The sequence below is a fragment of the Engraulis encrasicolus genome, chromosome 10, assembly GCF_034702125.1.
Source record: "Engraulis encrasicolus isolate BLACKSEA-1 chromosome 10, IST_EnEncr_1.0, whole genome shotgun sequence".
NCBI classification, from domain to species: Eukaryota; Metazoa; Chordata; class Actinopteri; order Clupeiformes; family Engraulidae; genus Engraulis; species Engraulis encrasicolus.
This window is the reverse complement of record NC_085866.1, coordinates 53,611,343-53,625,206: the sequence shown is the minus strand read 5'-3', so window position 1 is coordinate 53,625,206 and position 13,864 is coordinate 53,611,343. Positions and strand designations below refer to the sequence as shown.

General features: G+C 45.0%; 1 protein-coding gene across 4 annotated transcripts in view; it reads left to right on the top strand.

Annotated features, from left to right (window-relative positions):
• The window catches only part of flna (filamin A, alpha (actin binding protein 280)), a 56,815-nt gene that overhangs the window by 22,599 nt on the left and 20,352 nt on the right, over positions 1-13,864 (top strand). For all 4 annotated transcript variants that reach the window (XM_063209337.1, XM_063209334.1, XM_063209338.1 and 1 more), the window contains exons 6-24: positions 190-308; positions 567-644; positions 1,078-1,240; positions 1,609-1,809; positions 3,405-3,542; positions 3,755-3,881; positions 4,746-4,882; positions 5,810-6,006; positions 6,822-6,944; positions 7,487-7,630; positions 8,037-8,160; positions 8,617-8,777; positions 9,422-9,512; positions 10,025-10,194; positions 10,606-10,723; positions 11,089-11,351; positions 11,957-12,275; positions 12,419-12,592; positions 13,682-13,844. In XM_063209337.1, the coding sequence (XP_063065407.1) occupies positions 190-308; positions 567-644; positions 1,078-1,240; positions 1,609-1,809; positions 3,405-3,542; positions 3,755-3,881; positions 4,746-4,882; positions 5,810-6,006; positions 6,822-6,944; positions 7,487-7,630; positions 8,037-8,160; positions 8,617-8,777; positions 9,422-9,512; positions 10,025-10,194; positions 10,606-10,723; positions 11,089-11,351; positions 11,957-12,275; positions 12,419-12,592; positions 13,682-13,844 (3,010 nt within the window). The remainder of the gene's footprint in view (positions 1-189; positions 309-566; positions 645-1,077; positions 1,241-1,608; positions 1,810-3,404; positions 3,543-3,754; positions 3,882-4,745; positions 4,883-5,809; positions 6,007-6,821; positions 6,945-7,486; positions 7,631-8,036; positions 8,161-8,616; positions 8,778-9,421; positions 9,513-10,024; positions 10,195-10,605; positions 10,724-11,088; positions 11,352-11,956; positions 12,276-12,418; positions 12,593-13,681; positions 13,845-13,864) is intronic.

Sequence of the window (13,864 nt, the reverse complement as noted above, 5' to 3'; positions counted from 1 at the left end):
CAGAAACGTTATGCCATTAGTTAGATTTACACAATCAATCAATCATCTAAAGAGGCAAGATCCGGTTAGGTTAGATGCTCAATCTCTCAATAGGTCATTGCCAACAGGAAGGCGGCATTTTATTGAAATGCGCGTAACTTCAGTCCTCTCATTGACCTACTAAACTGACTGTGAACTTCTTGTGTTCAGGTGTGGAGCCCACTGGCAACGTGGTGATGAAGAAGGCTGTGTTCACTGTTGAGACCATCAGCGCCGGCATGGGAGAGGTGCTGGTCTATGTAGAGGACCCCGCAGGCCATCGCGAGGAGGTGAGACGGAGAGAAGGGCCTCCATTTTGGTGTGTGTCTCTGTGTGTCTCTGTGTGTCTCTGTGTGTCTCTGTGTGTCTCTGTGTGTCTCTGTGTGTCTGGGCACGGACATGAAGAGGTGAGGGAGAGAGGGGCCTATATTTTTTCTAGGCTTTATTTTTGTGTCTGACATGGATGTATTTGAAAACCTATGCGGTGTATACTTAGAATGTGGAGGAGAGGTGAACTAACAGTTTTCCTTTTTTTTGAATTTCCTCAGGCTAAAGTCACTGCCAACAATGACAAGAACCGTACCTACTCCGTCTTCTACGTTCCAAAAGTCACTGGAATGCACAAGGTAATATCTGATTACAGGAAACGGAATATGCTTTTTCTGTCTGTCTTTGTTCAGAATGGTATTTGTCATAGGTTTACCACAGAGGCAATATATGCAGCATTTCAAATATTTATATATCGGTAAGGTTTAATATCTGATTACAGGAAACACCTACGGGTTATGTTTTTTTTCTGTCTATGTTCTGTCTGTTTTGTCCTATGACATACTATTCTGGGGTGCATTTCTCTAAAACCATAGTTAAATTAAATTAAATTTCTCATTGGAAACTTCCCAAATTGCTAACCGGCTTGCAACTACTTTCGAGAAACGCCACCTTGAACTCCGTAGACAGAAACGGCGTATGTATATTTAAATCGTTTAGATTTAAGTTGGTGATTGTGTTAACTTTTATAGCTTTGGCTAGGCCTAACATGGTTTTGTTTTGCCCCGCTAGGTGACGGTGCTGTTTGCTGGCCAGCACATCTCCAAGAGCCCCTTCGAGGTGGATGTGGGTATGGCACAGGGAGACTCCAGCAAGGTGACGGCCCAGGGCCCCGGCCTGGAGCCCTCTGGAAACATCGCCAACAAGACCACCTACTTCGACGTCTACACAGCAGGTAGGGCCAGCATCCTGCACATGCAGCATCCACATTGAAACCTTCTGGTGTTTCTGTGGACATGCATTTGAGGTGTACAGACCCAAAACCTTGGGCCTAAACCCAAAACACACACACGCACACACACACACACACACACACACACCTTGGACATACGAAATCATTCACATGCCTTCTCATAATCAACATTGAAAGAAATCCTGTGATTTATGGCAAATATCTTAACTGTACATGCATTTAATATATTGCTGAATATGATACACCACTAGGACTTGGAGAAGTTAAAATAACTCCCTCCATCCTTCTACTACTGACTACTTCTGTGCTTCTGCTGACCTCCTGTTCCCGGTGTGTGTTGTGCTGTAAAGGTGCTGGTGTTGGGGAGGTGGAGGTGGTCATCATGGACCCCAGTGGCAAGAAGGACACGGTGGAGTGCCAGATCGAGGACAAGGGCAACAGCAGCTACCGCTGCACCTACAAGCCCACACAGGAGGGGCAGCACATCATCTACGTCACCTTCGTGGGTGGACAGATCTCCAAGAGCCCGTACACCGTCAACGTGGGAGAGGGTAAGAGAAGACTACAACACTGTGGGGGATGGGTGATCTTGCTGTTTCTTCCTTCTGTTGTATTTTGCATATTCTTCAATTTCAAGTTTCAAACTTAGAAATGTCTAGCTTTTGACTTTGGTTGTACTGTCATTCACCCAGGACATCTTAGTCAAAGGGTTTTGTTGTAGGTAACTAAATTGGACAAGGTTCAACAAAAGTCGTGTTGCCTACAGCTAAACTCTTTGACCCCCAATGGGTCTTCTTTCTATCTTTCTGCTATTATACATGTATATTCTTCAATTTCAATTTTCAAACTGAGAGTTTTCTAACTATTTGTTGTCTAATTTCTGGAGAAAATGATGTACTCTCTATCTATGCTCTGCTGTATTTTTCCCGCCATGCTTTGTACTGTGTGTGTGTTTTTTTATTATCTTGTGGGTTTGTGTTTCTCTTGATAGACAGGTGTCATCTGTGTCCGCTGATATCTCTTCCTGTCTCTCTGGCCTCGGCCACTCTGCTGCTGACTCCGACGCTCTCCTTTTCCGCTTCCTTGGATCTGTCTCCTTGGGTACTTCTTGACTTGTCGTTTGGTTTCCCTACTGCACTTTTTCCCCTCCCTCCCCTTGCTTGTTGCCTTGGGGCTTTTTTTTTGGTTGTTGTGTGGGTTTCCAATTTTCCTCTCTCAAAGTTCTCTCAATTAACCTCCTCGAGCGACTTGAAAGTTCCGCCGTGCATGTCTATGGGAAAGTATAATCCCCTGTGATGCCACACTGACCTTGTAAATTCAAACCGCTGCATCGCAGTTGTGCCCTGTGTACAAGAATGTTGAGGGCTCCCAAATGGTTGCAGTGCAAGTAACACACACACACACACACACACACACACACATAATCTCATCGCGGCCAAGTTTTATTTGCCCCAGGTCCCCTTTTTTTCCTGTTCCTCCCGTTAAAGACAAATTATCTTTACCCAGAGTCCTCGGGGCACCCAGGAGAGAGAGAAAGGGCTGGTTGGTTGGTTGGTGGGGAGGATAGTCCATGCCCTCAATGACTCATGGGTATTTATTTATAGGACTTTCCCTGTTTTTTTAATTTATTTTTATCAGGCGCTTGCATAGGGCCGCTGCATTTCCCCCCCTCGCTCGTTCGCTTGACACCCACTCAGTCACCCTCGCCACAAGCCACTGGAAGCAGCTTGAGCTTTCTTCTTGTAACGGCTACAGACAGGGCCTCTCCTGCTCTGCCTGTCTCCGTCTTGTGGGTTGAGGAGCACTAGTTGTGGGTAATTGGCATTCCTCTGCCGTCAGAGGTTCAACTCTCACCTGCAACTGCATGTTTCATCTTCCCATAAGGTAGATGGGTTAGATGATGATGATGGTAATGGTGTGGGTGGGGTGGGTAAGTGAATGAGTGAGTGGGTGAGTGCGTAGTCAGAATGGGTTAACTCTATTGACTGAAGCACTAACATTAATTTCCCATCATGTTGTCAATTTCTCTCTCTCTCTCTCTCTCTCTCTCTCTCTCTCTCTCTCTCTCTCTCTCTCTCTCTCTCTCTCTCTCTCTCTCTCTCTCTCTCTCTCTCTCTCTCTCTCTCTCTCTCTCTCTCTCCTTCAGCTTGCAACCCCAATCTGGTGAGAGCAAAGGGCCGTGGCCTTCAGCCTAAGGGCCTGCGGATCAAGGAGACTGCAGAGTTTAAGGTCTATACCAAGGGAGCGGGCACTGGAGAGCTCAAAGTTACCATCAAAGGACCCAGTGAGTGGCCACTCTCATGCTCTTATTAATACTATTACCTCAATGCTCTCTCAAAGCCACGGGCTAAAGTCAACTTGGCACAGAAAGCCAACGTGGTTAAATCCAATTCCCTGTGTTTGTGGTTGAGCCACGTCAGTGTGCGCGTGTGGAGACTCATTGTGTGTGTGTGTGTGTGTGTGTGTGTGTGTGTGTGTGTGTGTGTGTGTTTGCAGAGGGTCTGGAGGAGCCATGTAAGAAGAAGGATCTGGGTGATGGGGTGTACAGCTACGAGTATTACCCCACCAGCCCTGGAACCTACAGCATCACCATCACATGGGGCGGACAGCACATCCCACGCAGGTCAGAACCTCACATATTAGGCATAAGGGATCTGGTTTGGTCAGAACCTAATCTGCTGAGATCTGGTTTGGTCAGAACCTAAGTAATAAGGTTTGGTCAGAAGAACCTCATCTACTATTAAGCCCATACAACATCAGGGTTGGTCAGAACCCCATAGATTAATGCGTCTGAAAGATCCATCTGAAACTTGTGCCCTCACTAAATATAGCTCTTTGAATATCTTACAAAATCATCAGCTCATCCCGTGTGGGTCAGAAGAACTTCATCTATTGAGCCCATAGGCCAGTGGTCTACAATTATTTTTCCCCAAGGTCCAAATTATGTAGCACAAATGAAGCTGAGGGCCAAACAAATCGCTTGACTGTAAAAAAGGCTGTATGGCTACAGATGGCATACATGTATGTTTTCATTTGTTCCAACCTCATGGCAGGACAAATGTTTGCCATACCCGGGCTTGATCTGGCCCGCAGGTCGCCATTTGGAGACCACTGCAGTAGGCTATCAGGGTTTGGGAAGGCACTTCTTAACGACTTAATTCAGTCTGAGTAGTACTAAATACATCCTAAAGATCAGTGGTCCATGTGGGACTTGCTCACTCACTAAATATAGCTCTTTTACAGCAATATAAATATAAAATCCACAGAGTGGTCTCTTTGGAGTGAAGTGTCATTTATTCAGAACTGTTATTACTGGCCTATAGGATGGAGATGAATAATGTGCTATATTTGTGCGTGTGTGCGAAGCGTCTTGTTTAGAACGATCACTAATACTGCCTTGTAAGATGCTAACACGTGCTGTATTGAAGGACAGTTTGTGAATGTATGGTCTCCTCTAATAAGTATGCATGTGTGTGTGTGTGTATAGCCCGTTCGAGGTGAAGGTGGGCACAGAGGCTGGGCCGCAGATGGTGCGTGCCTGGGGCCCTGGGCTTGAGAGCGGCGTTGTGGGCAAGTCTGCCGACTTCGTTGTGGAGGCGGTTGGCGATGATGTTGGCACCCTCGGTGAGTAGATCCATTTCTTAAATATATTTTTTTGTCCTTTATTGGTTTATACTAGGTCAGTTGAAAGAAGACGGAAATGGTTGGGAGAGAGACTGGGTAGTGTTGGGAAATGCCCAGGCGGGGACTCGAACCAATGTTGCCCATTTATGGTGTGAGGCACATTCGAAGCAGTGTACCATAGTGCCCCAGAGTAAATCCATTTTTACCCTTTTGTCCGCTTTTCTCAACAGACCGCAGCAATGACGCACTATGTACACTAGCCCTAAATTAGTAGCTGCATTCAGAGCATTTATTGTTCTCCAGGTGCCATGTGACCTTTTGTCATCATTTAAAAAAAATTATGTTCATGTCTACATTTTTTTTATATATATATATATCCTTGGTCAAGATGATATTTCAGTTTTGACAGTTTTTTTTATACGCGTCTTGCTATAATAGTAGTTTCAGATGTTGTAATAGTCGTTGGGCTGTGGAAGTTTCGGAAGTAATTTGCCAGCACCTTGCCAACATGACTTGTTGGCCCTGAGGAAGACCTACACTGATTTTTAAGCTGTTCAAATGTCTTTTTTAATCTGTTCAAATATGAATTGGCTCACAAGAATTTAAAGCGAAGAGTGCCTTGGATATCCTTCAAATTTGGTATACACCTTGATATACAGTACATGGTGACGAGCAAAAAGGATTCATTAGTTATACAATCCAGTGCCACATATTCCAAATCACTTGGTTTTACAGGTCCAGTTCAGCCAGGTGATTGGTGGGTTGAATGATGACCTGGTTGAATTGGACAGGTAACAAGGTCATTTGGAATACGTGTCCCTAAATTGTAACTAATGAATCTATTTTGCCAATCGCTTGATATGCATTACTATTTTTTATGAACAGCTTCTAACCCATATGCCCTAATCCTACCTATCTCACGTACAGGCTTCTCTGTGGAGGGACCGTCCCCTGCCAAGATCGAGTGCGACGACAAGGGTGACGGCTCGTGCGACGTGCGGTACTGGCCCACGGAGCCTGGCGAGTATGCCGTGCACGTGCTCTGCAAGAACGAGGACATCCAGCACAGCCCCTTCATGGCTGAGATCGTGCCCGCCCCCGGAAAAGACTTCTTCCCCGACAAGGTACAGTGGTACAGCACACACCTGACACACAGCCGTCACACAATCACACAATCACACAATCACTTCAGTCACTCAGCCTAAACATGAACTCTTTTCTAATATGTGCACCATCACGGTGCATCATACACAATATCAGCCTGAACCTGAACCCGCTCAAATATGCACTCACAGAGAAACGGGCAAGAATGTTTGGGGGGTGGTTGTCTTTCTTGCGTCCAATCATGCAGAAAGAAAGGCAAAAGAATATTTTTTGTTATGTAGTATTAACTACATGTCCTTGCTGAAAAGTCTATTGTGAAAACATGCAAAACATGAAGATATTTCCAAGACGAGTCCAAGCATTACAGTATAATATATCATGATGTGTGTGTGTGTGTATATATATGATTTGGTAATGGTAACATTAGGGCTTAGTATGGTTGATATTGTAGAAGGGTGTATTAAGCTGTAAACAACAAGCCCCTGATTTGCCAATGTACATAATCGGTGAACACCCAAAATAAATCACCGTAGACAGGCAGCACAACATGGCAGAACGAGACAAGTAAGGTATGTTGTTTTGCTTAGCCAAGCACACTGTTCTGTGGGCTGCACCGCGCTGTCCTGTTAATGCCTGTTTCAGAGCTGTGAAATCTGAAGCGCATCCAGACCAGATTTTATTAAACCCTGCAGGCAAAGTTCTCGCAAACAATGATTATGAAATATGTTATTCACATGTCGGCTCTCGCTCTCGCTCTGTCTCTCTCTTTCTCTCTCTCCCTCTCTCTTTCTTTATTTCTTCCTTTCTTTCTTTTTTTGTTGCTGCTGTGTTGTAGGTGAAGGCCTATGGTCCTGGTCTGCAAGCCAATGGTTTGGCTATGGGCAAGCCTGCCGAGTTCACAGTGGATGCCAAGAATGCTGGAAAGGCTGGAAAGGATGCTCTGAAGATCATGGCCCAGGTGTGTGTGTGTGTGTGTATGTGTGTGTATGCGCGTGTTTGTATTTCAGTGTGTGTGCTGCGTTTGGCAGCAAATTTAATAGCCACACCTTGAGGCATCTGTGATCCGGTCATATAAATGATATCTTAGTCTAGTCATCTAACAGTGTTGTAACATTTAATAAGCCCTTGATGCACACTCTGATTTTATAAGAATGATGATTTCAAATTTACCTGACAGCATTTCGGATTCAGCCTTTAAAAAATACTTAACCAAATATGTTAAATCCAGTAATATAAATGATTTCTCACTCTTGTCATCTAACCATGCTGTCAATGTAGCATTTGATAAGCAGTGGAGCACATTTCAGATTTGCCATGTAAAATCTCCTAAGTCAAAACACATTTTTGAAGTTTTAAAAAACGGAAGAGCTACAAATGGAGACTGTAAGGTAATTCAGTAGATGAAAAAAAATGCTCTTTACAATCCAGCATGTCTACGTAGAGTAAGATGTGGAGTAGATTTATACGCTCTGTGTGTTAACGGGCCGCTTCCTGTTTCAGGACCGAGAGGGCAACCCTGTGGACGTGCAGGTGAAGGACAACGGCAACGGGACATACACCTGCACCTACACGCCCCGCAAGCCCCTCAAACACACCGTCATGATCTCCTGGGGAGGAGTCAACATCCCAGAGAGCCCATTCAGGGTCAGTGCAACACGCGCACACACACACACACCACTAACCACCTGGCTCTTTGACATATCGTTGAGCACAATAGAGTGATGAGAGATTAATAATGGGTGGAGGATGCTGCTGATAACAACGATGAGGGAAAATAAAGTGGCGATGAATGTGACACATTGTGCGGCTGAACACATAACACGTTTAGCAACAAGTAATGCTATTGAATGGATATTTTGTTTGATATTTTTACGTTTATCTCAGTTTTGCACTCATTGAAGTTTACTCGGTTGTACATTGCTTGAACAGGCGAACAAGGGTACAGATAGGCAGCATAGGTGAATAAGGGCAGCTGTGGCTTAATGTGTAACTGTAAGTCGCTTTGGATGAAGTGTAATGTAATGTAATGTACATTCTCCATGTTCCACAGATGAACATTGGAGCTGGATGCCACCCCAACAAGGTCAAGGTGTCTGGCCCAGGCATTGCCAAGACTGGCCTGAAGGCCTACGAGCCGACCTACTTCACCGTGGACTGTGCTGAGGCAGGCACAGGTAAGCGATCACTGATAAGCGCTCCCCAGCCCATATGTTCCACTCCCACGATGGCCATGCCTCTCGGGAAACATCAAGCAGTGCTGTCATCGTCATGAACAACTTGCATTAAATAAACAGACAAACAACACTGCAAACTTTAAGAACAAATCCCTTTCAACACATAAATCACACCATTTACGATTCCATACACACCATTTGCATGAAACAAAGGAACAGCACAATATTGCACACTAGAAGAATGAAACATTTTGAATAGGTAAACTGAAAAGAAATGTTCTGTGGTTTTCCATAGTAAGTCATGCTTCTGTGTGGTAAGCAGTGTAGCTCTGTTTCGCCTACTCTATCTGAGTAGCCAGTGATAAGACTGCACCTGCGGTAAACCCATCCAGGTGGGCAGAATGACAGGCTCCGGTCTTTAACAATCATGAATACCCGCCTCTGTCTACGGTACAGGTGACATCAGCATTGGCATCAAATGCGCCCCGGGAGTGGTGGGACCAGCGGAGGCAGACATCGACTTCGACATCATCCGCAACGACAACGACACGTTCACCGTTAAATACACACCGCCTGGCGCCGGCAGCTACACCATCATGGTGCTGTTTGCTGATCAGGTGAGTCTGGAGATGGTTGGAACCTGGATAGAGTTATTATTTTAGGGACACATCTATTAGCACTAATACATACAATGTTAATGCCTGCATAAGTAACTTGTAAGGCATGTACTAAGCAAATGCTAAGGCCTACTAGGTCCTTACTAAGGTTAAATAGGTAATAAATCCCTTATTGTGCATGAACAAGACATTTGCGAATACATGCCTAACAAATGTTTGATTTTGCTTTGTACATGCCTTACAAGTTTTTATACAGGGACATTGTATGTATTAGTGCTAATACATGTATCCCTAAAATAAAGTGTTACCGTTACAACCATAGCTGCAACCCCGCCCGCCATGTTGACCTGAATTTGGCACCTTTTGGTTACAACTGTAAAAATACCTGTGCAACTAATAGCTCCCTCGTGGATTTATTCGATTAAGCTTACACAACGTTTCGTTAGAACGAAGCTCTTCGCCAGGTGCATCTGTATTTCTCTGCATGTTTGCAGATAATTATACAATATGTTCATGTAGAGTACATTAACGTTGTTCATTGACAAAATGACCAGTCTACTCTATAGCTAATTAGGTATTTACTTTATTTCAAGGTTGTGCATTTCTTAATGTACGTTTGTTTGTTTGTTTGTTTGTTTGTGTAGGCCATTCCAATGACCCCCATCAGAATCAAGGTGGATCCTGCTCACGACGCCAGCAAGGTCAAGGCTGAGGGCCCTGGACTGAGTCGCAGCGGTAAGCAGGATGCTCTTGGGAGAGTGCTTATCTTATTCTCTTCATAGTTTTACAATTAGTCAGGGTTTCATAGTGATTTTAGTGGGTTTTTAAAGAGGAACTTCTGGATATTATCATTCTCTGGTTCCCTTTTCCAGTGTAATAACATGTTTTTGTGGGTGTGTGTGCTTGTAGTGATCTTGTGTTTGCTAAGAGGAACTTCTGGATATCATCATGTGCTGGTGCCACTGCACCTGTTATTCTTATCCAGTAAAAAAAAAGCCTTGCACTGTGTCTCTGTGTGGGTAGTGACTGCTCCTTATTGAGTTGTGTTGAGTTTTTTTGTCTAACGTGTGATTGTGTCATTGCATTTGGTGTTTGCTAAAAGGAACTCCTGGATATTCTAATGTGTTGGTGCCACTGAACTTCTTACTCTTACCCACTTAAAAAATCGCCTGAGAGACGTGACTGTTTGTTCGTGATTCAGTTAAGTTGACTTGTCTGTCTTGCTTGTGATCTTGTTATGTCCACAGGTGTTGAGCTGAACAAGCCCACCCACTTTACGGTGAACACCAAGGGAGCAGGCAAAGCTCGGCTGGATGCCCAGTTCACTGGCCCCATCAAGGCCGATGTTGTGCGTGACTTTGAGATCATCAACAACCACGACAACACCCACACTGTCAAATACACCCCCGTGCAGCAGGTAAGAATCTGTCTTGAGTCTGTCACCTCACACCATGCATTATTACACGTCTAGACTGCGAACCAGGACATGAGCTTAACTAAGCCTAACCGAAGGTGCTGGTGGCGATTTCTTTCATCACAAATGTACAGTAGGTATGTTAAATGTTTGTTTACCTAGCATGTTTCAGGGGTCTAGGTCTGTCTTCTTCAGAGCGTCACACACACGGGATGTATTAACTCCATCTGATAATCCTGTCTGTGTTTGTGTAATATCCGGAATATCCAGAACTTGTTTTAGACCCCATACTGACTATATTCCATTTGAAACCAGAACGCTCTGTGCATGTAATTGAACTTATTGTCATTAAAGCATGGGACAAGCTTGATGGTGCCTTCTGTGGACCTATTCACAACTGTGTTCTTTTTCTAGGGCAACTTGGGCGTGAATGTGACCTATGGAGGAGACTCCATTCCCAAGAGTCCCTTCTCCGTCCCCATCGCCTCAGCCCTGGACCTCAGCAAGATCAAAGTGTCAGGCCTGGGAGAGAGTACGTTGGGTTTTTTTTCTTCCTTATTAATCTTTGCATCGAATGTTGTCAGTATTCACAAAAATAGTTTGCGATATTAAATGCATTACATTTAGATAATCAATCTACAGATAAAACATTGCAAGTGCAAAAATTATGTTCTAAAATACAACACCATGTGTTGCCTACATTTTTTTCTAAATAAGGGGAGATGACCGATAATAAACATATGTTCTGCATAAACTATGATATCATGTTAAATTGTTAGCCTTAACACAAAATATTATTTGTGAAAGCGGTGTGTCAAGTGAGAAACAAAGCAGTAATACAGATGGGGTAATTTTTTCACATTTTCTTCAATTTTTTTCCCCTCCTTGCTTCTCCAGAGATGCCCGTAGGCAAAGACCAGGACGTCACCGTCAAGTCCAAGGGCGCCGGCGGCCAGGGCAAGGTGGCAGCCAAGGTGACTGGTCCCTCCGGCAAGGCTGTGCCGTGCAAGGTGGAGCCCGGCCTGAGCCCCGAGACTAGCCAGGTGCGCTTCATCCCCCGGGACAAGGGGCCCTACGATGTGGAGCTCACCTACGACGGAGTGCCCATCCCTGGCAGCCCCTTCAAGGTGGAGGCCGTGCCACCCACAGATGTATCTAAGGTGAGAAAGACATCCCCTCACATTGGTGCAGAACATACAAAGAGTACATTGTTTCCCAAACATTTTGATATTGTTTTTTTTGTTTTTTTAAGTTTCAGTTCAGATTTTTAAGTTTCGTTAGTCATTTCTGCAACATAACGACACAGTTGATATGAACATGCTTAGGTGTGCTTAATGTGTAATGTAACAATGACAATACAACATACCAAGACAGAGACATGCACTTGAAAGATGCCTCTATATGTGGGTGGTCCTTTTCCACAGAAAAAAGCTGAAGTGGTTAATTAATGGTTCTTATGCCAAGCACAGTCACAGAAATATGACAAAATGGAATGTTTTGTGAGATTAAGTGAAATTAATGTCTTAACTCCTGCTCTCTCTCTCTCTCTCTCTCTCTCTCTCTCTCTCTCTGTCTCTCTCTCTCTCTCTCTCTCTCTCTCTCTCTCTCTCTCTCTCTCTCTCTCTCTCTCTCTCTCTCTCTCTCTCTCTGCCGAAAGGAGATGTTGTAGGGAAAATATTGTATGTTATGAACTGGTGGTGAAGTCCAATAAATGAGTTTTAAATCTCAATCTCCCTCCCCCTCTCTCTCTATCTCCCTCCCTCAGGTGAAATGCTCAGGTCCCGGTTTGGAGAGAGCCAAGGTGGGTGAGACGGGCCAGTTCGTGGTGGACTGCACCAACGCTGGTCCCGCTGAGCTGACCATCGAGATCATCTCGGACAACGGCACAGAGGCCGAGGTTCACATCCAGGACAATGGCGACGGCACCTACACAATCACCTACATCCCCCTGAATCCCGGTGCCTACACCATCACCATCCGCTACGGTGGCCAGGATGTGCCAAACTTCCCCGCCAAGCTCAATGTGGAGCCTGCTGTGGAGACCAGTGGCGTCAAGGTCTTTGGCCCTGGCGTCGAAGGCAAAGGTAAGGACTTGAACTTGAACTTCTCGCATATCAAAGACAAACATTTTGTATTTCTTCCACATCAGTCAACGATACACTCAGAGTTGCTAAATACCTCTAAACTTCATATGCCGAAACCTAATCATGTCTCTCTCTCCCTAAAGGAGTGTTCCGCGAGGCCACCACCGACTTCACCGTGGACGCCCGTGCGCTCACCAAGAGCGGCGGCAACCACATCAAGACTAACATCAACAACCCCTCCGGCCAGCACACCGACTCCCTCATCCGCGACCTCGGAGACGGCACCTACCAAGTGGAGTACACGCCCTATGAGGAGGGTGAGACTGCCTGCTTAACCCACTTTAGCCTGAGGCACCTTCAAAAAATGCCTGCGGAAAATGGGAAAACGGCCTATAAAAATGGGAGAACAGACTATAAAAACCTAGATATCTCAGCTTTTAAATGCAACTTCATGTTATGTGCTCCCGAGGCTAAGACCCCCATCTTGCCATTAGAATGGGTTCATTCAACTCTAGCATACCCACATATTTAATAAAAAACAAAATCTCATGAGTCTGAATGCTGCATCCATGCACCTGCAAGCGCCTGGGTTAATGCTGCATAACGCAGCATACAGCATCAATGGCCGTGACTTTCTACTGTACTCATTTCTAGTCTATTAAAGGGGAATGGCTGTCATAGGATTACAGTTAAGAGGCTCAAGTCATATGGGTCCCGAAAGAAACTCCTTATAAATTGTCTCTATCCGATCAGTCGCCTCTGCTGGAACTTTCTCCTGTGATTTTTGACTGTGCGTTTCGCACTCCAGTCAGAACCTGTTTATTGTCAGCTTGCTATCATAAAAAAGTAGATGGGTCTAATCTATTTGTTTATCTGTTGCTTGGCAACACCTGCTGAACTACATTCCCGGGGGAAAGAAAGATTACTTCTCAATGACCTGTGGCAAACTTTCACTTAGCTGTTTATTTATTTTGATTGTGTTGCTAGGCACTGTATCAATGATCACCATTTTATAAAAGCGGTAAGCCGTTTGAAGGCAATAAGCTGCTTATTCGTTATTCGCTTATTCGGAATAGCTATTGGGGATTTTGTGTCTTTGTCTTGTGTATGGTGCCATGTGGCATGAATCGCCTCTTCTGCCTCACTGTTCACATCATTTGATTTGATTCGATTAGATTTGACTTTATTGTCATTGCACATGAAGGAATACCGAGTAACGGAATGCCGTTTAGGCTTCATCAGTACTGCAGAAAGCAGAAGTGCATATGTACAGAATGTTCAGCGTTTAAAGAATACTGCACCATTTTTACAACGAGAGCTGTAGAGGTGAGGTACGTGGGTGTAAATATGAGGATATCATTTTTCAGTTGTGTGGTGACCACGTCTCTCCCATCTGTGCCCTGTAGGAGTTCACAGCGTGGAGGTGGCATACGACGGTTCCTCCGTGCCCAACAGCCCGTTCCGCGTGCCCGTGACGGAGGGCTGCGATCCTGCTCGCGTGCGCGTCCACGGCCCTGGACTCAAGAGTGGCATCACCAACAAGGCCAATAAGTTCACTGTGGAGACCCGGTGAGTGAGCGCATGTCACT